Source organism: Ambystoma mexicanum, chromosome 12 (assembly GCF_040938575.1).
Source record: "Ambystoma mexicanum isolate Mex_15411 chromosome 12, UKY_AmexF1_1, whole genome shotgun sequence".
Lineage (NCBI taxonomy): Eukaryota > Metazoa > Chordata > Amphibia > Caudata > Ambystomatidae > Ambystoma > Ambystoma mexicanum.
This window is the reverse complement of record NC_090936.1, coordinates 404,029,403-404,054,064: the sequence shown is the minus strand read 5'-3', so window position 1 is coordinate 404,054,064 and position 24,662 is coordinate 404,029,403. Positions and strand designations below refer to the sequence as shown.

General features: G+C 47.6%; 1 protein-coding gene across 2 annotated transcripts in view; it reads left to right on the top strand.

Annotated features, from left to right (window-relative positions):
• Positions 1-24,662, top strand: part of IPO8 (importin 8) — a 2,228,954-nt gene that overhangs the window by 2,172,263 nt on the left and 32,029 nt on the right. For both annotated transcript variants that reach the window (XM_069628533.1, XM_069628532.1), the window contains one exon: positions 3,017-3,130. In XM_069628533.1, the coding sequence (XP_069484634.1) occupies positions 3,017-3,130 (114 nt within the window). The remainder of the gene's footprint in view (positions 1-3,016; positions 3,131-24,662) is intronic.

The following is a 24,662-nucleotide window of genomic DNA, read 5'->3' as shown; positions in this document are numbered from 1 at the left end:
ATTTGATTTCAAAGACTGCTCATATCATGACATTTATTTCAGTAATCTAAAGAAACAGTAATGTGAAAGTATGACCATTTTAAATGTCATTTTGCGCCATTAAAACTTAATGGAACTTAATGGAAATATGCCCAGTGATGATATGTATATATGTAGACAATTGGAGAATTTTAGATGAAATGTTTTCCGTGGGAAATGGCTGGCAGAATGACTAAAGAGCATTGCACCGACTTGGTATTTAGGACAGCATATTCCTTGTAAACTATGGAGTCTGCCTATCTAACTTTCAGGAAGATAAGAATTGTAAATATAGGGGTTTTGTGTCATAACTGATTTTGGTAAAAGTAACTATGGCATAACAATGCACTTCATAAAAACACACACACTAAAACTGAGTCACTTCTTTCAGCCAAATCTGCTTACAAGGAGGCGGCGACAGTTACAGGCTGACCTATCCGATTTAGAGGTATGTCTAGCTTAGAAAATCCAGCATTCATAAATCAAAATCCAGAGATCCAGACATTCCACATTCACCCTGCAAGATTCCTTATTCCTTATTCCAGTGCCAGGCCAGGGGTAGCTGATAGCAGATCCAAGGAGAACCTCTTGCCCAGGCTGAACCTCTTATTCAGAATTAAACCCTACAAAATCCCAATAATTCAGGGAAAAAGTGGGAAAGGTTGAACCCTTTTGAGATTATCCAGTGACCAGACCTGCTTTGCCGAGTTGATGCACCCTGCTGTCCACCGAGACCAGACTCTGGTTGCCTTGCTGAATCCTTAGAGGAGAGCCGCCGCTGTGCTGCGACCAGACCCGAGTCCCGATGTCCAAAGCCCAGCTGGCTGTGCAAACTATTCCATTCAAGTTCTTGTCGTAAGTATTTCCCTTCCTCAGTAACCAAAAAGCTGCATCCCTTGCTTTGTTACCTGGTATTATGTCCAGTCCCATAGAAAAACCGTGTTACTCTCCATGTGTTAGGGCCATTCTTTCCAAATCATTCCAGTCCGCTATATGAGTCCTTAGTACCATTTGGAATAAATTAATTCCCATATAAAGAGGCACACGGCGTGAATGGGTTAAAATTGCAAATTAACCTATTCGTGGGCAGTGTTCTTGGCAGTGTTGTTCATTGATAATCAAGCCACTCAAATATAGTCTCAGTAGAACTTGTAATTTTCCTTTCAAAACCGATTTTGCCAGTGTAACTGCTTTCATTATGAAATCCAAGTTTTCTCTTCCTTAAAAGAATCCCACACTGTCACCCATCCAGAGTCGCCCTTTCACTTTCATATCATACCTGTTATGTGCCTTTGTATCTTAGCATCAAAGCCGATTTCCGATTATTTCTGTGTAGCTCATTTTCCAAGCCGTTTTTTTAAAATTTTAAACCCGTGAAGTGAAGCAATTGAAATTTCGCCACGTGTGATTCCTGCTGCATTGCTTTTTCCTTTCCAAAGTCAATTTTCTAACTGTATGCCCGTTGTTAGTACATTGCCTTGTAGCTTGTGAGTTTTCTTGCCTCGTTAGTACAGCCACACACATTCTTGCCTTATTCATTCAACTGCACATGTAAAACAACTGTTTAGTAATTCCGAGGGCTATTTTGCTCATTTTTCAAGGGAGTTTAATCCGATTTTGCCTGCCATTCAGGGATGGGAGGTCGGATTTTCATTACAATTTTTGCCTAGTATACCTGACTCCTTGCTACTCCTCTCCGCCCACACAAAATTTGGTTAACAGGGGTTTGAAGGAGTGTTGCAGTGGGGAACGCCTAACTGTGGTGCTATCTGAAAATTCTACTCAAAAGTAATCTTGCTTTCTTTAAATTGTCCATTGTATATCTTATGTTAGAAGGTTAAACTAAGTGTATTCTATCATTTTATTGTGTAATTACCACCACCCTGGTGGTTGCTGCCCTATATTGAATGTGTTTGATTTTTATTCATAATTAAAATAAATAAATATTTCATTATTACACACCGGCCTGGTTCATGGTCCATTGCGACACGGGATGTAAATTAAGGGGTGGTGTGAGACGGGTTGGCTGTCTTCTCAAAGTTGAATCCAAATTCATAAATTTAAATATTTTTTTATTGTGCGCCACAGCTTCTAGTCACATCAGTGGCATTGTTTAAATTACATATGCTATTTGGTAATAACACCTCTGTGGCAGAGCAGATATTGCTTTTTTTGGACGCTAGATGAGTGTCCATGTACTAATTAAACAGAACAAAAGACTTGCACTTCTCACGCAAGCTATTTGCCGCTTTTGGCCATTCTTCAAAAGGGCAGGCATTTTCACATTGGATTTTCTCATGGCAAATTTGCCAGGCAGTTAACTATGGACCAATCACTACTCTCGTTAAAGCTGCAACAGTTGCAATCCATGCAGGGTTGTCTCTCAAGGAAATGTGTGAAGCTGCAAACTGGGGAATGCTACATACATTCACTAAGCATTATTTCATTGATTTGGATTAAAGAGCAGGCGTTGGTTGAGCAAGCATTCCTCTGCACCTCCTCATAAGGTGGTTCCAGCTTCTTCCACCTTTCCTTTATGTTTGGACTGCTCTGTCTTATAGTCAAAGCATGTGAAACTGACCGATTCAAGGCTGGAGAAGAATCAAGGCTGGAAAATAATTTGTTGCTTGGATTTACTCTAGTACTACAGCACTGATATCCTTCAGCTATATACATGTGACTCGTCCACCAACTCTGTGTGGTTGCATCTATATGCTTGCATGTACCGCAAATTCTTAGTTCCAATCTGAAAATGGCTCCCGTGGATGAAGCATAAGCCCCTCCTCCTCATTTATCCAAACGGAAGGGACTAAAATGAGGTTGATGGGTTCGAAGTTAATTCTATTTATACAGATGATTCCCAGTTTTACCACTGGGATTAACAGCTTGCAAATATGTAAAACATGCTAACACTGGAGAACTGCACATACAGTTAATTCATTGTTCATCAATGGTTTAAGTCATAACCTTTTCTTTTTGGATCTTGGTCTTTCACTAGCTGTCCAGAGTCGGGATGCAGCTTGGTACCACTTGCTGACAGCGCCACTGAGCGCTGACCAGAAGAAACAGCTTCAGGAAATTTACACGCTTGCAGAACAAAGAAGTCATGCAGGTTTGTTAGTTCTGACTTGAATATTTCTGTACCACTCCATAGCCAACCTAGTCCCACTACATATCCCCTTTCCCCCTAAACACTTTAACTGGGTGTGGTGAATACCTGCTGTCTTTGCTCTGCATACTGTGGTTTTAACATGGCTGCTTACAACTGAGGCTATTCACCCCCCAGGCATCTCTAATGGCAGAATGCAACATTGTTCATTGTTTATTGTAGAAGAACTTTGGTGTTGCTCTTGTCTAGAGAAAGTTTAGATTCTCATTTAACAAAATATCCAAACATGCCGTTAACTTATAAAATGTAGCCAGTAAACCAAAAAAGCAACTACAAAAGGAGAATTGTTTTTAGGACCGTAGACTGAGTGCCGTGATTGCATCATTTCATTTTCAATGCTCCAGTTCTAAATCTGTATTTCGAATGGATTGTGTCCTCCCACGTATTCCTCATCTTGTGATAATTCGTTATCTCCTTTGGAAAAAAAATTCTCGGCAGAGGGCGCTGTGCTCGAGGTCGTGGCGTCGATTGGCCCTCGATGTACTCCGTACTCTGTCGACATCACCGATGGTATAAATAGCTCGAGCCGCGCCCATTGCTTCAGTTCCGTTTTTCCGATCGCTTTGCTATCGCGAACGGTGCGCTTCTATTTTCTGTGAAGAAAATGTTGTCATCTTCGACACCCAGAACTGGGTTTAAGAAGTGTGCAGATTGTGGATCTTAGATGTCGATCACCGATCCTCACCGGATTTGTCTCTGGTGTCTCGGTTCCAGTCACCGAACCGACGACTGCGGGTCCTGCCAATCTATGACCAAAAAAGCTCTTCTTGAGAGGAGAGGTAAACTGTCGGTGGGGAGGGAGGCCTCAAAAAAGGTTTCATCAAAAAGACACAAGAAAGCGACTAATTCTAAGGAATCGGATCGCCATAGGCACTCGAAGAGATCTCGATGTAGGAGTAGATCGAGACACTCTTCGTCGTCATCGAAAAAAATTAAGAGAAGAGACATAGATCTCCCTCATCATCATCATCTTCTTCAGAGTCGACCGAAGAAATTCATTGTCCGACTAAATCGGATTCTCACAGTAAGTGGGAAGAATTCCACAAAAAGATGGAGGTTTTCGAGAATGCAGCCCGGACCCCCTCGAAAGACCCTCGAAAAAGCCATACCCTTAAAGTCACTCCATTGGACGACAAAGGGAAGTCCAAGGCTACCATGGCTAAGACCGGTAGCGTTGAGGAATCCAAAAAACCTTGAGTCGACGTAAAACCGTCAAAGACTCTTCGAGAGTCGAGCACCTCTCTAGTGCCATGCAAGAAACACAAGTCGTCGAAGACTTCACAACTTCGTCGACGCCCTCGACATCGATAATTTCGACGCTAAAGCCAAATGCATCATCGACGCCATTATCGAATTCATCTTCGAAGACACCTTCGAAATCTTCAAGGGATTTGCCAATTCCTTCGAAGCAGATGGAAGAGGAAGAAAGGAGGTTCACTCCTTTGCCCAGGTCAGACTTTTTCAAATCTATGTCAGCAATCTATGAAGAGTCTGCTTCAGAAGAAGACAAGGTTACTCCTTTGGGAGTTTCTTATGGTACAAGACAGGTTCCTGAGGAACTTATTGACCAGGAATCTAGAAAGAGAGACCTGAGTGATACTCTACATTCTGCCAGTGGAGTTGATACATCCCCAGAATTAGAGTTCGCCAAACCTGATCCTGCAGAGCATGCAGATGCTGGGTACAGGGGTCTTATGACGAGGGTAGTTGAATATATGGGTTGGGGTAATACTTCACCCATTTTTGAACAAGATGACATGACGGATATAATCGTCAAGGGACCTCAGAAAGATCCTGTTCTCCCTTTCCACAGAGCCCTCCAAAGGACTGTGGAGAAAAACTGGGAGAAGCCAGAAACTATTGCTGCTGCAGATAGCACTTTTCCAAGAAAATATAGACCGGCTGGAACGGATCCTGAATATTTGAATAAACATCCGACTCCATAGAGTTTAGTCATTCAGGCAGCATCTACTTCAAAACAAACTGCTTATCCAACTATCCCTCCAGATAGAGAGGATAAAAAAATTGATGCCTGGGCACGTAAAGTTTTCACATCAGGCAGTATGGCACTTAAGTCGGCAAATGTCACCTGTACCCTAGCCAGGTTTACCCATACCCTGTGGGACTGTATTTCGGCGGCGGCTGATCATATTCCGGAAGGCGAGGAAAGGGAAGGCTTCCTGAATATAGTCAAAGACGGGAAGGAGGCAATGGGGGAATGTCTCCAGTCTGGACTGGATACTGCTGATAGTATCAGCAGATCCATGGCTGCAAGCGTTGTGCTATGCAGATTTGCGTGGTTGAGGAAGTCGGGGTTTGCACCGGACGTGCAAGCTAGACTTCTCAACATGCCCTTTGATGGCTCGAGGCTCTTTGGCAGAAAGGCTGATGAAAGCCTAGAAAAACTTCAGACCTCGAAAGCGGCAGCTAAATCACTTAGCGCCTCTTTGCGCCAGCCTCTAAAACCCTATTCCGGCTCATCTTCCTGGAGGGGTCGTTCTTTTCGATACTACTCCTCTTTTGGTAGAGGAAGAGGACAGGCTTCTCAAAGGGGAAAAAGAAACTTCCCTCGTGGAACACGAGGAAGAGGTGCAAAATCAGCCTCAAGAGCGGCATCTGTACCCTCAGCCACTCCTGCAGCCGCCTCCAAATCCCTCTGAGACCTTATTACACAAAACACCAGTGGGGAGGCAGGATCTCAACATCTGAAGGAATGGCGGGGCATTACCTCAGATACTTGGGCACTGGAAACAGTAGCCCAAGGTTACTGTCTCCCCTTTCTAAAAAGCCCTCAGAATCATCCACCGGGAGCCAACTCCGCCAAATTTCTAGATCCACTTCTGTTGCAGGAAATTTTAACCCTGCTAGAGAAAGGTGCCATAGAACCGGTACCTGTAGCGGAGAGGAACAGGGGTTGGTACTCCCCATATTTTCTCATCCCAAAAATGGACGGAGGACTGAGACCCATCTTGGACTTGAGAAACTTGAACAAGTTCCTCAGGAAGGACAAGTTCAAGATGGTAACTCTTTCTCAGATCCTTCAGGCTCTCCAACTCCAAGATTGGTTGGTATCATTGGACCTTCAGGATGCTTACTTTCATGTGCCAATCCATCCAAACCACAGAAAGTGCCTGAGGTTCGCGATTGGCAATTCTCATTATCAGTTTCGAGTTCTGCCATTCGGGTTGACCTCCGCACCGAGGGTTTTCACCAAACTGTTGGCGGTTATGGCAGCAAGTCTCAGGAGAGGAGGTATTCACATATATCCCTACCTGGACGACTGGTTGATCAGAGCAAGTTCTCCAGAACAAGCTCAGGAACATCTTTCAATCACCTGTCACTTCCTCCACAAATTGGGCTTCTCCCTCAATTTCAAGAAGTCCCACATGTACCATCCCACAAACTCTAGTTTATCGGAGCAGTCTTGGACACTTCATCAGGAAAAGCCTCGCCTCCCGAAGTGAGAGCCCTCCACATCCAGCAGATGGTAACGAAGTTTCAGAATGCCCAACATCTACCGGCCTTCGATTTTCTCAGGTTGCTCGGCCTCATGGCATCCTGCATTTTCCTAGTACCAGAGGCCAGGTTGAGAATGAGATCCCTTCAATGGGCACTCAGAACTCAGTGGTCCCAGTTCTCAGGGAATATGTCGGATCTTCTGCAAGTCCCGTGCGCAGTTGCTCAGGATCTTCTATGGTGGGCTTGCAACGACAACATTCTCAAGGGAGAGTCTTTTTGGCAACCATGGCCGGAGATAACGGTAGTGACGGACGCCTCACTCACGGGGTGGGGAGCACACACTTACGATCTGACAATCAGTGGTCGTTGGTCTCCATCGGAGCCCAAACTACACATCAACCTTTTGGAGCTGAGGGCAATCAGACTAGCTCTGAAGGCCTTTCTGCCCTCTGTACAGGGAAAGAATGTCCTGATAATGACGGACAACATGGTGGCCATGTACTACCTCAACAAAAGAGGAGGAGTAGGGTCACTGCCACTGTGCATAGAAGCAATGCAGCTCTGGTTCTGGGCAATACGAGAAGGAATCTCTCTGTCGGCAATTCACCTTGCCGGAGAGAAGAACACGGCGGCAGACGCTCTGAGCAGGCAGAGCACGGTCTCTCACGAGGGGGAGCTGGCTCGGGAAGTCCTTCTGGAGATCTTCGCCCTTTGGGGAACCCCTCAAGTGGATCTGTTTGCCACCGCGATCAACCAGAAGTGCGATCAGTACTGCTCAAGGGAATTTCCTCAAAGAGGAGCTCTGGGAGACGCATTCGTAGTGGAGTGGAAGTTTCCACTGCTGTACGCGTTTCCCCCAGTCCCCGTGATTCCTCAAGTAATCAGGAGGTTGAGAAAGTTCAGGAAAACCCTGATCCTAATTGCCTCGGATTGGGCCAGGAGGACGTGGTACCCGGACCTTCTAGACATGTCCATCTGCCCTCCAATACGTCTTCTGCAAAGAGAGGATCTTCTCTCGCAAGAGGAAGGTCGGGTTCTCCATCCAGAGGTCAAGACACTCAACCTTCACGCATGGTTTCTGAGAGTTTGAGATACAAGTATTGGGATCTTCAGGATGACGTAATGGAAATCTTGCTTTCGGCCAGAAGACCAGCAACAAAGTCTTTGTACCGATGTCGCTGGAACAGGTTTAGTAACTGGTGCAAAGACAAGGATGTGGACCCTTTTCAGTGTGGCACCCCAATGGTGCTCTCTTTTCTACTACATCTAGCTAATCTGGGGCTCCAGATAGGAACAATCAAAGGATACCTTGCTGCGCTGTCCATTTTCAAGCGCTCCTCGGAAGAGGTCTCATATTTCAAAATACCGTTAATAATTCAATTCTTAAAGGGGCTTACTAATGTATACCCTCCCGTACCTTTTAATGTACCAACTTGGGACTTAAATTTAGTATTAAAATTCTTGACTTACATACCTTTTGAGCCTCTGCACTCATGCCCATTGAGGCTTTTGACTCTAAACACTGTCCTCCTTGTGGCCCTATCATCAGCCCGCAGGGTTAGCGAACTTCAGACTCTCTCATGCAAACTACCATATACTATTTTTTATAAAGATAAGGTAGTCCTTAAAGTTAAACCTTCGTTCTTGCCAAAAGTAGTCTCGGACTTCCATTTGTCACAAAAAATAGTACTACCAACTTTTTATCCTCATCTGGGCAAAGAAGAGGAGAGATTACACAGATTAGATCCCAAAAGGGCTCTTAGTTTTTACATCTCAAGGATGGCTAAATTGAGACAAGATGACCAACTGTTTGTGGGTTATACTGGTCGTAAATTAGGCATATCTGTAACAAAACAGACCATTTCCCGCTGGATCATATTAGCCATAGTTGAATGCTACAGATTAGCGGGAAAAGAACCACCAGATGGGCTTCGTGCCCATTCTACAAGGGGAATGGCTACTTCTGCGGCTCTAAAGAGGGGGGTCCCAGCAGCAGATATTTGTGCAGCTGCAACATGGAAAACAATGCATACTTTTGTTAAACATTATTGTTTGGACACTGCCTCCTCTAACAAGGGTTTATTTGCAAAGGCAGTTCTGCATTCTGTCCACGAAAACTGAAATTAGTACTCCCGCCTCCAAAAATTGATACTGCTATGGGAGACTATCACAAGATGAGGAATACGTGGGAGGACACAATCCATTCGAAGAACAAGTTACTTACCAATTGTAACGTTCTTTCGACTGGATGTTCCTCCCACGTATTCCTCATCAACGCTCCCATCCTACCCCACAGTACAGTTTTACGTTTCTTACACTTTCCTCTCACGAAGAATGTATCGGTCATGGGACACGCCTGGGTGTGCTTCCTATATATATATATACATATATATATATTTCATTGAAAAAACAGAACTGAAGCAACGGGCGCTGCTCGAGCTATTTATACCATCGGTGACGTCGACAGAGCACGGAGTACGTCGAGGGACAATCGACGCCACGACCTCGAGCACAGCGCCCTCTGCCGAGATGTCTTTTTTTCCGAAGCAGCGAAGCTGGAGATAACGAATTATCACAAGATGAGGAATACGTGGGAGGAACATCCAGTCGAAAGAACGTTACAGTTGGTAAGTAACTTGTTCTTCTCCAGCATGGGGTTTGGCATGGATTCACATGCTCATGAATATTCCCCGTTGTCAGGCTGGGAATCCTCGGTAAAGAAAAAATCAGTTTCAGTTTCGTTTCTGAACGGTCTTTCTACTAATAACCAATCACTGGTCTCTGGGTCATACTGCCCCGAGCCAATGACTGCCCTCTACCTAAGCCCCTCCTCTGGCAGCCATCTTCAAATTTTTACCGCACGTTCAAGTGTTGGGAGTCCTCGTGCTTAGCTCGCGAGCTTTTACTGCATATTGCGTTTTTCCAAAGAGTTTACTCTTATTTTTTCAGTCAATTAGAGCATCAAGCTCCACCATTTCTTCTTCCAATCAACGGGGACCCGTTTCGGAATTTTATACGCCCCTCAAGGGCGGATTTTCATTGAATTTTACTTCTTGGAGGATTCCGGAACACCTTTTGAGGCCTACCCCGATTCGGACATGGCCCAGGACAAAGGAGATTTGACCCCTTCTGGATCCAAACTGTTCAACTGCCCAGGATGTGGATTACTGAATGTCTTCAAGGAAGATGAGCACTCCCGGTGCCTCTACTGCCTTCACGACGACAAATCGCACGTGGAGAAGGACTGTGCGTTCTGTAAGAACATGTCCGCCCGGACAATGAAGGACCGTCATACTCGGCTCACTAACTGGCTGGAGGGCAAGAGCACAGCAGCAGGTGAGGAGAGGTCCGAGCGGTCTTGTAAGACCTTTGAGGGCACTCCGGCGACGGGGGCCCAACAAAAGGCTCAGCACTGCGAGTCCACGGGCATGGGGAGCACTGCTGGTGTGGGCTCCTTGGCTGCCAGGCAGGGCGCACTGTCACCGACACCATCATCCACGAGCCAATGCTCTGGCTCGGTGAAAAGGAAGTTGGAGAACCCGGGTTAGCTTCGGGAGAAGCCCCAGTCGATCCCGACGGAGACAGCCAAGGGGGACCGAAGCGGTGACCCTCGCCCCACAGTGAAGACTTCGAAGGTCGTGAAGGCCCAGATTCACCCGGCTAAAGCCTCGATCGAAGGAGTCGTGGCGGCCCTGGCGAAGCATGCAGAGGCTACTGTTAGGCAGAAACCTGTGCAGTTCCCTTAGGGACCACTGCAAAAGATTTAAGACTACAGGTGTTTGGCAGTAAACCCACTTGGTAGCAGTCTGTACCACACAGATTCACTTGGTAGCTGTGGCTGAGCAGTCAGACTTCCCTCAAGAAGAGTTAGGCAGTATGCAGAGTATACACAATAGGTACAGAGACACAGTAGCACAAACAAACACTGACCAGAGCTTTGGTGTAAAAGTATATAATTATTTATTTAAAGACACACTTGGGATTTACACTAGCAAAAACGAGGTAAGTAAATTCAGCACACAGTCACTATCATATATACACAACCCTATTCACTTATTAGACAAGTCTTAGTGAGAAACACCACTTATTTTCAGACAGAGGTGAGCGCTTAACATGAGATGACAGTCTAATAAGTTATAAAGAAAGGGAGGGAAAAAGGCAGTGTTAAGGAAGCACACAAGTTTCAATACTTTTAAAAAGAACCACAGTAAGGCAGGATAGGCAGAGTTCTACTGGAGAGCCAGGAAGTCAATTGCAAGGCCCACTCTTGGAGAGAGCAAGCACGAGGGGTCCAAGTTCACACAGTGGGGTTATGCCCAAAGAGTCTTGTAGATAGTTCGCACAAAAAGGATGAAATTAAAGTCGGGCAATGTTAGCTAGGTTGTCCCAGGCTAGCCCAGGTTAGAAAGTCGAGGCTTTACTGTCACCCCGAACGATCTGTCGCAAGGGAAGCCAGGCGGGACACAGTACCTTTAGTGTGAAGGAAGCTCCAGCGGGGGCAGTTGTTCCTGGCAGCTGGTGCAAGTCGGTGTTTCGTCCAGAGGAAGAAGAGGTCTCGCCGTGGAGGAAAGATGAAGGTCGTTGCACTGCTAGGGAAGAAACCAGCCGCGGAGTTCTTCGGTTAAAAGGTACTACCCTTCTCTTCACGGTAGTGGTAAACCGTGGTATTCCGGTTGCCGGGGTGCTTGGCGGCCACGAGATGCTCCAGGAAGGTGAAGAGAAGGCAAAACTGGGTATCCCCACCAGTCAAAGGAAGAAGACTCTCCGGACTGGAGATCTCCTCTGTTGTCGGGAAAAGTGGTGAGACGGTTCAGCAGGGCTCCACCGGTGGTGTCGTCGTTGCAGGTCGGCTCAGCTTCTTCCTCCTCGGATTCGTAGGTCCTGTGGCGACTTCTGAAGTTCCAGTCCCCAAAGCCCTGCTTTTATGCAGCACACCCCCATTCACTCAGCCTAGCTGTCAATCAAACATGCTAAGTGGTGAGCTGGCCGGCTCACCACTTGGGCCAATCATACAAGAGTGCGACTTGAGTTACCAAGGTAACTCAGTCCAGGGTGCCTAAACCCCCTCACACGCCCCCTCTGGTACCCAGACAGAGTGGCACCACTTTTGGAGGCTTCTGTGGAGAAGCTCGCCAAAAAGTGGAACAAAGGGCTCAACTTGGGTTGGAGTCACAGAAGAGAACACAAACGCCATTTTAGAATCGAGTTCTGGCAAAAAATACCAACTGGTGAATTAATATTAATTAAATAAACCGGTGGTATGTTCGAGGCTATGAGAATTAAATAATTAAAGTTGGTAGCCTCGAACAATGGGAAAATCCCATAGAGATATATTTGCGGTCGAATATAAAAAGTATCCACTGCCACCAGCCAAAACTCGATCAGGGGGGACGGAGACGTGCCCCCTGGAACAACAGACCCCGGGGCAATCGAATTGCCCCGACAAGTACGTCCACAATATGATGGTTTGTACTGGTTTCTGTTCATAATTTGGAACTAGTAAAGCCAACGGTGACTTTACATGCCCTGGGAGACAGTAGTCAGTCCCAGGGTATGGAGTCTATCTTGGGGGGCCGCTACGACACCCCTGGGTTACGGCACAGAGGGTTCTGTGTAACCCACATCAAAAACACGAGACCCTATGGAGTAAAAGACCCCATAGCCCATAAAACACATGGAAAGATAAAGGAACACCTCAAATCATGTCTAAGAGTGGGAGTAAAAGAGTCTCGCTCTTAGCAGGAGAGAAAAAAATTAACCCCAAAAATCCAGCAAAGCTGCTGGGGGACTCACTAGGTTTGGGAAATTAGCCTTACAGAGAATTCTCCTTAACAGCTACCCCAATGGAGATGACTCCCGGGCCTAGAGTTTCCCTGCCGCCCAGGAGGGAAACGTCTTTTCAGCCTATCGAGAAGACACCCGTGAAACCCTGGGATGAGAAAGAGGGGGCGGCACGGTAGCCCTGACTGCAGATACCACCTCCAAAGGTGAGCTGGCTGGTGTCATAAAGATCCTGGACAAGAACCTCAAGGAGGCCAGAGCCTACGGGTGGGATCCTGACAAGGCGGATGTAAAGAGCAATGGTGGGGCCGACGAGGAACCGCGGACCGCCGAGGAAAGCGGAGGAACCCGCGCCCCAGCCTTTGCTCCCATCGCAACCGATGCCACAAGACAATTCAGGAGCAGTCTTGATAGTGTTGCAGGCCCTGTGTACGGAGATAAGGACGAGGTTGCCCTTACCACCAGAGGATGATCCAGGGGCGCCTGGACCATAGGGTAGCCCGCCTAACAAGCAGAGGCGAGTCCATCCTCCACCTCCCGTCCAGCCCTCACCCCATTCCCTCCTCCGAGAGACGAGACAAAGACGGCAGGGACGGACGACGATGGTGCTGACGACGGGATGGATCTCATCACCTCCTGTCTGGGCCTCCCCCCCTGACAAAATTGGCTCCTTTCACACCATGATCGCCAGGGCATCGGAGCTTTTCCAGCTATGCCCCAAAGAGCAGAAGGAGGAAGGGTTCCTCTACCAACGATGGGTGGCCAAGAGGAAGACCCTCCTCTCAGTCCCCTTACTGCCTTACTGGACGACATCTGGGATGAAGGACTGTCCCTTCTGAAGAACCCGTCCACGGCCCCGACAAAGAGGGACCAGTACGAGAAGAGGTACCGGGTCCCGGACTCCGCTCTTATGTGCCTCAGGGCACAGCCATCCCTGGATTCGGTCGTCTCTGCGGCGGCCATGAAGAAATCGGCAGGGGCGACGGCATCAACTTCCACTTCCCCGCCGGACGCCGAGGGGAAGAAGCTGGATGCCAGGGGACGACGGGTCATCTCGTCGGCAGTGACGATTTACAAGGTGCCCAACACCCTGGCAATCGTGACGCGCTACGACAGGGAGCTGTGGTTCAAGATCGTTCCGATCCTGGACTTCCTCCCAGATGACAAGAGGGTGGAAGCCCTTGAAATCCTGCAGGAAGGTGAGGTGGCGTCGGACCACACCATCACGGTGGCCACGGACATAGCAGACACGGCTTTCGCCAGATGGGCAATGGCGTTTGCCTTTGCCGGCGTGGTTGGATCAGGGCCACTGATTTCCATCAGGACGTGCAGACCAGGATACTGGACATGCCCTTTGACAGGAACAACCTGGCAAGGCAGTGGACGAGTCACTGCAGGCCATCAGGGCGGATTCCGAGACGGCCTGGGTCTTGCGTTCTCTCCATCAACGACGGCCGTCCTTTCGGACCTGTGGAGGCAAGACTCAAGTTGCCTCCAAAGGATTTGGCGGCAGTGCCTCGTCGTACCGCCAGGCAGCCCGCTCCTCGTCGCAGGAAGCCTATAGAGGCTGCAACAAGACAGGAGGACATCGTCGTCGTCGCCAAGGAGGCCAAGGTGGCAAGGCCTCGGCGAAACAAGACTGAACCGGCCGTGACTTCGGGCCCCCACCCGATCACCCCGGTGGGAGGCCGGCAGGCAAAGTTCATCAGCTTGTGGGAGTCCATCTCCACCGACCGTTGGGTGCTGGAAGCCCTGGCCAACGGGCACTCCCAGGAATTCCAAAGAAAGTGCCCCCATTTCCCACCTGTGACCAGGAAAGAAAACCATGTGCTACAGCTGCTTCTGGAGGTACGAGCAATGCTGAGAAAGGGCGCGACAGAACTCGTCCAAAAGAGGCTCCGGGACTCCGGAGTATACTTGCGGTACTTCCTTGTCTGAAAGAAGACCGGCAGCTGGCGGCCCATCTTAGACCTTCGCCGCCTCAACAAGTACATCAAGTCCCAGAAGTTCTGGATGGTCATCCTTCAGCACGTGCTGAGACAATTGGAGGAAGGCGACTTCCTGTCGTCGTTGCTTGACTTGGAGGACGCTTACTTCCACATCCCCATACGAAAAGGACATCGAAAGTCCCTACGGTTCGTGGTCCAAGGGCGAAACTACCAGTTCAAGTCCGCGCCGAGAGTCGAGAACTCGCCGTCGATCACACAGCGAAAACTGTCCAGTTGCTCACGGAACTGGGATTCTCGATCAACTTCGCAAAGTCCCACTTGGTACTGTCGCAGGACGCCCTGTTCCTGGGGGCCAGACTCGACACGGTGGCACGGTTGGCTTCACCGTTGGAGGAGAGGACGAAAGCCATCCTGGGCAAGGTACAACGTCTGTTGACCATGGAATTGGCCAGGGTCAGGTCCATCAAGTCCCTGCTCGGCATGATGTCATCGTGCATCTACCTCGTGCGTCTGTGCAGGTTGCGGATGCGGCCACTGCAGGAGTTCAACGCCCGTTGGATGCAAGCGGCAGGCAGCTTCGAAGACAAGATCTCCCACAACAAGACTTTCCGCCAAGCGATCCGGTGGTGGAGCAACCACGCACATCTAGCGGCAGGCACGGACTTCCAGACCCCGGCACATCAAGAAACGATGACGACAGACGCCTCCCTGGAAGGATGGGGATCGCACACCGGAGAGGGTACGATATCCCGGCGGACTGTAAGGAGGTGCTTGCAAAGGCCAGGGCATCCTCGACTCTTAAGTGCTATGGACACAAATAGAAGAGGTTCTCCGTCTGGTGCCGTGCACAGAAGATCAACCCTCTGCGGATTCCGCCCCCTGAAGTGCTGCCGTACTTGCTGTCACTGGCCAAGGCAAGGCTGGTGCACGCCTCCATCAAAATCCATCTGGCGGCGATCTCCCGCTACACCAGAACTCCAGGGCGGTCATCTCTGTGGTCTCATCGCCTGGTGAAGGAGTTCATGAAAGGACTGTTCTGCTTGTTCCCACCGGTGAAGGCTCCGGCCCTAGCGTGGGAGCTCAACGTGGTGCTGACCGGGGTCATGGTCCCTCCATTCGAGCCTCTGCATTCGGCACCGTTGAAGTTCCTATCGTGGAAGACAGCGTTTCTTGTGGCCATCACCTCTGCATGACGAGTGGGAGAGATCCAGGCCCTCTCCTGCAAACCTCCGTACCTGACATTCCACGAGACGAGGGTAGTGCTGAGGACGCACCCCTCTTTCAAGCCCAAGGTGCCGTCGGACTTCCATCTCGACAAGCCCTTGGTGTTTGCATAAAATGTTTGGTATATGAGAAAAAAGTTACTCAAATGCGCCAGCTCCTTAAATAATCAAATAGTTTCCATTTAGTGAGTCAAATCAAGTTTATTGACATAGGGCCTCATTACACGGTAGGCGGTGGACCAAGGTGCTATCAGCCTTGGCGGAAAGGGGAATTACCGCCCTACTCCAAGGTTGGTGGGGTGGTAATTCCCCCTTCCACCATTGCCCTTCCCCATTCCCATTTTTGCCCCATAGGGCATAATGGGAATGGGGAAGGTGCTAATTACGGTACCACAAATTTGGGGTGCCGTAATTAGCACCAAGGTCCCTTTGCGGGTTGGGTTTTAACGCCTGCAAAAAGCAGGCATTACATTCCCCAACCCGCAAAGGGACCTCGTAGTACGTCGGTAAGGGTTAACGGTCACCATTACCATTAACGGCGACCGTTAACCCTTACCGCCGTCCGTGTAATGAGGCCCATAGTGTTCAATTCTCATGTCTGATTTGCAGAAATCAATTCTCAGTGTTGGCTTCACACTGGTCCCATTTGATTCTCATGTCTTATTTTCAGAAATAAATTCTCATATCTTATTTTCAGAAATCAATTCTCAACACGTGTTTCCCCATTGCCAGTTGCAATGGTTCCTCAGGAGAAAAAAAAAGTAAATAGTATTGGTCTCTGAAAAGAAAAATAGAAAAGGAAAGAAAAAGAAAGAAATGCGTTTTAAATAAGTATCTCCCTAGTTTGTTGCTATATAGTAAAAAAAAAAGGGAAAATTGCTTTTATGATACTTAAGTTATTGGAAAATAATGACTCACCCACTTGGTATGACCGGTTGCATATGATTTATTAAGTTTAGTGTCCTTAATCAGGAGCTCATATATTAGTCCCATATAGTTAGTTATGCTTCAATAGTTATTTCCATTTTCAAAAATGCTGGGGGGAAGAGAAATGGAGGCAAAGAAAATAAAATGTATTCTTAAAATACTTCGGCTTTTGGAGAAAATGAGTTAACTTAACATTCGAATTTAGAAAAGGACTTATGTTCCAGTAAGTAAATGGAAAAGAGATCCTGTAGTGACTTACCCAAAATAAGGCTTGCTTGGTCTCCAAAAAGTAAATTAGTAAGGCTATGGTAAACCGTGCATCCTCCTCAGGTGCTTTCACATAGCTGCATCGTGAAGATGCGCCATTTATAGCATGCAGGCCGGCGTGATGACGTCATCACGCCGTGCCCAACGTTGCTGAGTGCGGCGCGATGACGCCACCACGGCGGGACGTCCGCAACGCTTTCGACGGCCATTTTGGAGTAGTGATTCCAATAATAAACAAAAGCGGCGTCATTCCATCAATTTAATTATGTAAGAGGAATATTTAAGGCGCTTGTTACTAGACTAGCTGGTCTATAAAGGGTCAAGATGGTCGATCCTGTATTGAATGGCTAACCTAAAAGGACAAATTATATAGCAAAAAATGTGAACACTATAAATGTAAAGAAAAAAAGGGGGGGGCAAAAATAAATGCCAGGAAATATCTTAATTTAATACTTGGCCAATGTATGCCCCAACTATTAAATGTAGAAAGAAAAGGACAAAGATAGGAGCAAAGAGTTATTGTGTAAGGTTACTACATATTATGAAACATTCAAACAGTATTTATAACCAACTGTACATTTCTGAATCACAATTTAATCCAGAAGCACATACATCGAATATGCAAATCCATTTGCTTTCATGTTTGCGTAATGTTTCCTCTTTATTTCCTCCCCTTGGATGGGCGGAAATTTTCTCCAAACCAAAGATTTTAAGAGATGAAGTGTCAAAATCTGCATGTTCATTAATGATATGGACAGACAGGGGTGATCTAAGGTCCTTATTTTTGATAGCTCTAATATGTTCAAAAACTCTCACTTTTAATTTGCGTATAGTACTCCCAATGTAAAGTTTTTGACAAGTGCATTCAATGCCATAGATCACATAGGTTGAATTACAATTGATCAATTGGTTAATTTGCTTCATTTTGCCACTTGGTAAATGAATTTCCTTCTTTCCTTGGTAAATTAGTGGACATAACTTACAGTGTCCACATTTGTGTGTACCCCTGATATTAGTTTGAAAAAATGCTTTTTTGATGTTTGGAATTGTGCTTAGAAAACTTGGGCTGATTAGGTTCCTGATAGTTGGCGCCCTTCGAAAGCAAATATTAGGCGAGCTGTTTAAATGCTTTTGCAAACTTGAATCAGTGAGTAAAATATTCCAATTTTCTGACAAAATACGTTTAGTTCGTTTTGCTTCAGTATTGTAGGTTGTGATAAACTGAATCTTGTATTCCGTTGATCCATTCTTAGGTTTGTCAATTAATAGAGTTTCTCTTGGGATTTTTCTTGCTTTGTTAATTGCAATATTAATGTTGTTGGATCCATATCCTCTTTGTCTAAATTTTGTAACTGTTTTTTTCAGACTTTCTTGAAAAGTGAGTTGTGTAGTGCAGTTTCTTTTAATCCTTAAGATCTCCCCATAAGGAATGTTGTGAATTGTATGTTTAGGATGATGGGATGTAGCATTGGTGTTACCTGTTTTCTTCCCGTCGCCTTTGTCGCCGGCTGAGAGGACTTTGCACTTGCTGGATGTGGCTAGAGCACTGAAGTTCTATGTGGACCGCACAAAGTGTCTTCGGAAGACATCACAGCTGTTTGTGAACTTTGGACCTGTGAACCAAGGGAAGGCCTTCTCGAAGGCTTCCATTTCCAGATGGCTCTCCGGCTGCATCATGCACTGTCACCGCTTGGCAAACCGACCGTTGCCCGGCCGTCCGAGAGCCCATTCAACCAGAGCGATCGCTGCTACCACAGCGTTCCTGTCTGATGTGCCCCTGCTGGACATCACCTTCACGAGATTCTACTGCGTCGACTGGGATTCCAGGGAGGAGTCCAGAGTCGGCCAGGCAGTGCTGCGCAACCTGTTCGCTTGAAGGTGAGCCTGGTGAGGAGGTAAGAGATGCTTAATGTTGAGTTACTGTAATGCTTAATGTTGAGCCTTGCCACCTCCCGTGGTTGTGCATTTGTGTACTGCTATGTATTCTTGTATTCATGAGCATGTGAATCCATGCCAGACCCCATGCTGGAGAAGGAACAAGTTACTTACCTGTAACTGTTGTTCTCCAGAGTGGGTCTGGCATGGATTCACATGCAAACTCACCCTTCTGCGGCTCTTCTCTTGGTCCTACTGCCACTTTACGTGCTACCAAATCTGAAGACGGCTGCCAGAGGAGGGGTTTAGGTAGAGGGCAGTCATTGGCTGGGGGCAGTCGGACCCAGAGACCAGTAATTGGTTATTAGTCGAAAGACAGTTCAGAAACAAAACTGAAACTGATTTTTTTCTTTACCGAGGATTCCCAGCCTGACGACGGGGAATATTCATGTGCATGTGAATCCATGCCCGACCCACGCTGGAGAACAACAGTTACAGGTAAGTAACTTGTTCCTTACTAGGATAATTATTACTCATTTTTTGTTTTTGTACAGAATTCTGATGACTGGGCAGATGTTTTCCTAACACAGCCACATACTTGGCTAAAAACTATGCTCAGGCACCACCACTTTCTTTCACTGGCTTCGTAAGACCACAGTCCTTTATTAAATTTCAAAGTTATCGAACATCTTCGTACAACACTTCCAAATCCTTGTGTACTTTTGCCCTTCCTTTGTTTAGCCAAGAGTTTTTGTTTTTTTGTTCCCCTTTTAGTTTTGGCTATTGGATGGCGCTTTAGCACGTCCTAAAGTCCAAAACCTTTGAATTGGAGTGCAGCTAAAAGGGAGATGACTAGAGAACGGGCACACAGCTTCTTAGGGGCATTTGATTATTTACCCACCCAGTGCCTGCCCTTAGCCATATTAATACTTTTGCCCATTCCCGACCACTATCTGCCCCTCCCGGCCCACAGCATATCCTCCTTGTATCTCTTTGAGCTAGCTCCATTAAGCACTTGGCCTTCCAGTATTAATTCTAAGCAGTCTGCTGAGAATAAATGGATTGATTGAAGCTGTAAATGGCTATTGTTTCAATAAAAATGCCTTAACCAAGTGTGCCTCCGCCACTTGATTTATATCTGTTCCTCGCACTAAAGTCCAGTTTAAAAATCATTGACAAAGCCAACAGTTTTAACTTGTGTATAGTATTAAAAGCCCAGGATCAGACCTTTTGGTCATGAGGGAAGCCAGGATTGGAACCAAAGCCTCTTAGTTGCACAACAGACAACTTTACAACTTTTTAAAAACTTTTTTATTTCTTAAAATCAAGAGATTCAGGAAACTACGTCTGTGAACAGTGATCTAGTATGCTTGGCGCTACTGAAAGGTTTTCGGTGGGGTTATGGCATTGGTCTGCAACCTGCAGCTCACCAGATGTTTTGGACTATGATTCCCATGATCCCACACCATTGACTATGATGGCTTGTGCTGATGGCAATTGTAGTCCAAAACATCTGGAGAGGCAACGGATGCAAACCCTTGTGTTATGGGATGTGGATAAGGGTAAATAAACAATCATCTTAGGCCCTGGCATGTGACTGTTTGTGCTTAGTCATCTTGGCCTGCTGAGGAAGCTTTGTTGGCCCCTGAATCCAGTCTGTCGGTTGGTTCAAATAGCTGTGTGGGTTCACTGCCTTCTGGTAAAAGCAGCGTGTAACCTAACCTGCATGTGATTTGTCAAAAATGGTGAACATTGCAGCATTTTTGTAATGCTGCAAGCAGCTGTTGATCTAATTAAAAAAGAAAATAATCAGATCACTAGAAACCGGACAATTGGTAAGTCTCCCTGATGTTCCCACATTCCTGGGTTGAAAAGGGGTGTGTGGAGGTGATTGAGTGTCTGCAGCGAGTGTCTGTGGCAGCACCTGAAAACATACACCCGTCCTTCCCAGTTTCTGTAATTCAATGGATTGCTTTTCTCCCACAGATTCCTCATCATGATAGATATCCATCTTCCAGCTCTGCTGTTTGGAAATTCTTCGACAGGGGGCGTAGTGGACCTCGACTAGGCCGTCGATAGTCGATCCTTCTTGTCTGGCTCTCGATTGTCAGTTCCAGACATGACATCTGGCATCGTATATATATGCCACGTCACTAGGCCCCATGACATAGTTCCTTTTTTCTGCGTACTTGCACTCTGCATCAGGAACACGCCTCAAGTTTACTCAATGTTCTTATTGTACTTTGTATGCTTTTTTCTTCGATAAACCTCAACGCGATGTCCCACAGGGTTTCAGGCTTCAACCGATGCCGCCATTGCAAGGGCAAAATGTCTATGACCGACCACCATGACATCTGTCTATAGTGCCTGGGTGCTAGTCACGATACGGAGGTCTGCGCAAAGTTGCAGCAGAAATCCCTGTGTGAGAGGGCCGGGAAACTGGCTTTGGGCCAAGTCTCCAGCAGGGTCACTCGTCTGTTCCTCGGAGGCTGAGACTGAGGGGCCCACCCCAGTCAAGGGGAAAGACTGACATCGTAAGAAACTACCATTCCAGGAGCAATTCTATTTCGACAACCAGGCCGATTTATTGGCTTTGCCTCAGGGTTTACGTGATATGATATGGCATTTATTACGCGCCTATACACAAGTGTTTCAATTTAGGCATTAACATGATGCCAGTGGTCTGGATATTTCTCCAGACCTCGAGTTACAACAAAAATAGCCTTATACCCACACTAGTGTGAAGTTCAAGGAGCTGATTCACAGGGTAGTTGATACCCTGGGGTTGATGGCGTCCTCTGCCCCTCTTCAGGGGCATGATCTAAATGACATTTTGGATGAGAGTCCCACAGTCGAGCACAATATGCCTTTCAACCCAGCCATTGCGGACTCCCTAGCCTCCTTATGGCAACACCCATCCTCCCTGTGAATGCCAATTTCACAGGAAGTATAGGCCGGCAAGATGAGATCCTTCTTTCCGCAAAACACATCATTCCCCGGAAGGGTTGGTTATACAGGCTGCCACTGTTTCCACCAGACCTGCGGCATCCACATCTAACCTGCCTATGGATACAGAGGGGAAGAAATGTGACGCTTTGCCCAGAAAGGTGTTCACTTCTGGTAGCATGGTGCTCAAAGACACTAACGTGGCATGTGGTTTCACCAAATACTCGTTTGGTTTATGGAAAGCAGTAGAACAGGCTGCTGAGTACGTCCCTGAGGATGCCTTGCGGGCCAGCTTTTTTTAGCTGGTGGAGGATGGGAAGGAGGTAGACTAGCAGACTCTGTTGGCAGAGCAATGGATCCGGCAGTTGTGATGAGACGCTAAGCTTATCTTAAGACTTCTAGCTTCTCCCCAAATGTCCAAAACAGGTTGCTGGACATGCCTTTTGAAGGTGACATGCTTTTCGGGCAGAAAGCAGACGAATCCTTGGAGAAATTCAAGAAGTCAAAATTGGCTGATACATCTTTGGGCCTAGCAACGCAGCCGGCCATAACTGCCTTCTGCTTCATCACCTGGGGCAGATGCTGTAGACGTTACATGCCCTGTGGCAGGAAGGCGCAGCTCCTGCAAGCCAGACAAGGACAGAGGTGCTTCTCGCTTCCCAGAAGGGACAGAGGGACCAACAAGCAGCAGCAGCGGGCGGGTCATCCACGCCCTCTAAGACACTTTGATTTTCTCCTCCCACGATGCACCGGTTGGTGGACGGTTGGCAGGGCATTGGCCCCAGTGGCAGGAAATGACTTTTGACGCCTGGGCCCTGCATTTGATTCAGTGGGGTTATTGTCTGCCTTACTTGAAGAGGCCTCCAGACAGACCTCCACCTCCCACAATCCAACCGGGACAGGTGCTCCAGGAAGAACTGAGAGCCCTGTACTCAAAGGGTTCTGTGGAAGAGGTACCTCCTGATCGGAGAGGGTCGGGTTGGTATTCCCGTTACTTCCTGGACTCCATCCCATCCTGGACCTCAGGGCCTTGAACAAGTTCCTGAGGAAGGAAAAATTCAGGATGGCGACGTTGAGAGAGATTCTCCACGCTCTCGAACTCCAACACTGGCTGGTGTCGATAGACCTAAAGGACACTTATTTCCTTTTACTGATACACCAAAAACACAGGGAGTTCCTATAGTTCCTCATTGGCGACAAGCACTATCAGTTCACAGTGCTTCCCTTTGGGTTGACCTCTGCGCTGAGGGTCTTCACCAAGCTCATGGCATTAGTTGTGGCTCACCTCAGAAGGTCCAGGGAACTTGTATTTCCTTACGTGGATGAGGGGCTGATCCGAAGGAAGTCGGCGGTGCAAGTCTTGTCTCATATGTAAGACGCCTGCCTACTACTGCACAAGCTGGGTTTCTCCCTCTCCTTGAAGTCCAGCAGCTCCAGTTCATTGGAGCAGTCCTAGACACCCGGGTAGGGAAAGCTTTTCCTCCCTCTAAGAGAGTTAGCAACATCGCCCAGAACGTGCCGTTTTTTTTCTCAGAACCACGCCATTCTTCCATCGGCTTCCTTCCTCCCCCTCTTAGGTCTCATGGCCTCCTGTATTTTACTTGTGCCAGAGCCCAGGCTGCATATGAGATCCCTCTAGTGGCTCCTGAGGGACCAGTGGTGTCAGTATCTGGGAGCTCTCACAGATCGCCTTTCAGTGTCCAGCTAAGTAGTCAGCAAACTCAGCTGGTGACACACATGCAGAAATCTGCTGGTGGGGGACCCTTCTGGCGTCCTTGGCCTAGGCCCAAGTGGTCACGGATGCATCCCTGAAAGGTTGGAGCGCCCACTATGAGGAATTGCTGGTGAGCGGCCTCTGGTCTCCATCAGAAGCCAAGTAGCATATCAATAGGCTGGAGTTGCGTGCCGTCTCTCAGAGCGAAGCTTGTCCTCGCCCTGACAGACAACAGAGTGGCCATGGATTACCTCAACAAGCAGGGTGGCGTGCGCTCCGCCCACTATGCACAGAGGCAATTCAGCTGGGGTTCTTGTTGAGAGAGAACCAAATCTCGGTCTCGGCAGTTCATCTGGTGGGGACAGAGAACACCTTGGCGAATGCTCGGAGCAGGCAGAGCATGGTCTCACATGAGTGGGAAGTGTGCCCAGAAGTCCTTGAGGAGGTCTTCACTGTCTGGGATATCCCTGCAGTGGATCTGTTCGCCACAGAGTCCAACAGGAAGTGCAAACAGTTTTGCTCAAGGGAATTCCCAGCAAACACTGCACTGAGGGATGCGTTTTTGGTGGATTGGACCTTCACTCTCCACTATGACTTCCCTCCGATTTCTGTCATTCCTTGGGTTCTCAGGACGTTGAAGAGATTTCTAGCATCCATGATCCTGATCACCTTGGATTGGGTGAGGAGAAAATGGTACTCCTATCTCATGGATCTGACCGTCTGTCGGCCTCACTGGTTGCCTTGGCGTCTGGATCACCTAACCCAGTCAGAGAGTCTGGTGCTCCACCCAACCACGGATTCCCTCAACCTACATGCGTGGCTCTTGAGAGGATGAGATTTGATGACTGGCACCTCTTAGAAGAGGTGCTTGAGGTGCTGCTGGCTGCATGAAGACCATCCGTAAGATCTCTGTATGTGTGCAGATAGAGAAGGTTTGAGGCATGGTACAGGGAATGCGAGATCAATCCCATATTTTGCCCCACCACTTTAGTGAAGAGTTCTTCTATCACTGGCCTCATCAGCCCTGCAGGTTACAACAAAGGTTACTTGGCGGCTTTGTTTGTTTTCAAGAGGTCTTCGAATCAAGACTCTTTCTTTATGATCCCGGTTATGGCTCAATTCCTGAAAGGCCTTGTAAATACGTTTCTGCCCGTTCTCTTTATGGTTCCTGACTGGAACTTTAACCTGGTCCTTACTTTATTGATGGTGGCTCCTTTTGAGCCCATGCATTTTTGTCCCATTAGGTTGCTCACACTGAAGACAGCCTTCCTAGTGGCAGTCACATCTGCCAGAAGGGTTAGTGAGCTGCAGGCGTTGTCCTGCCAACCACCTTT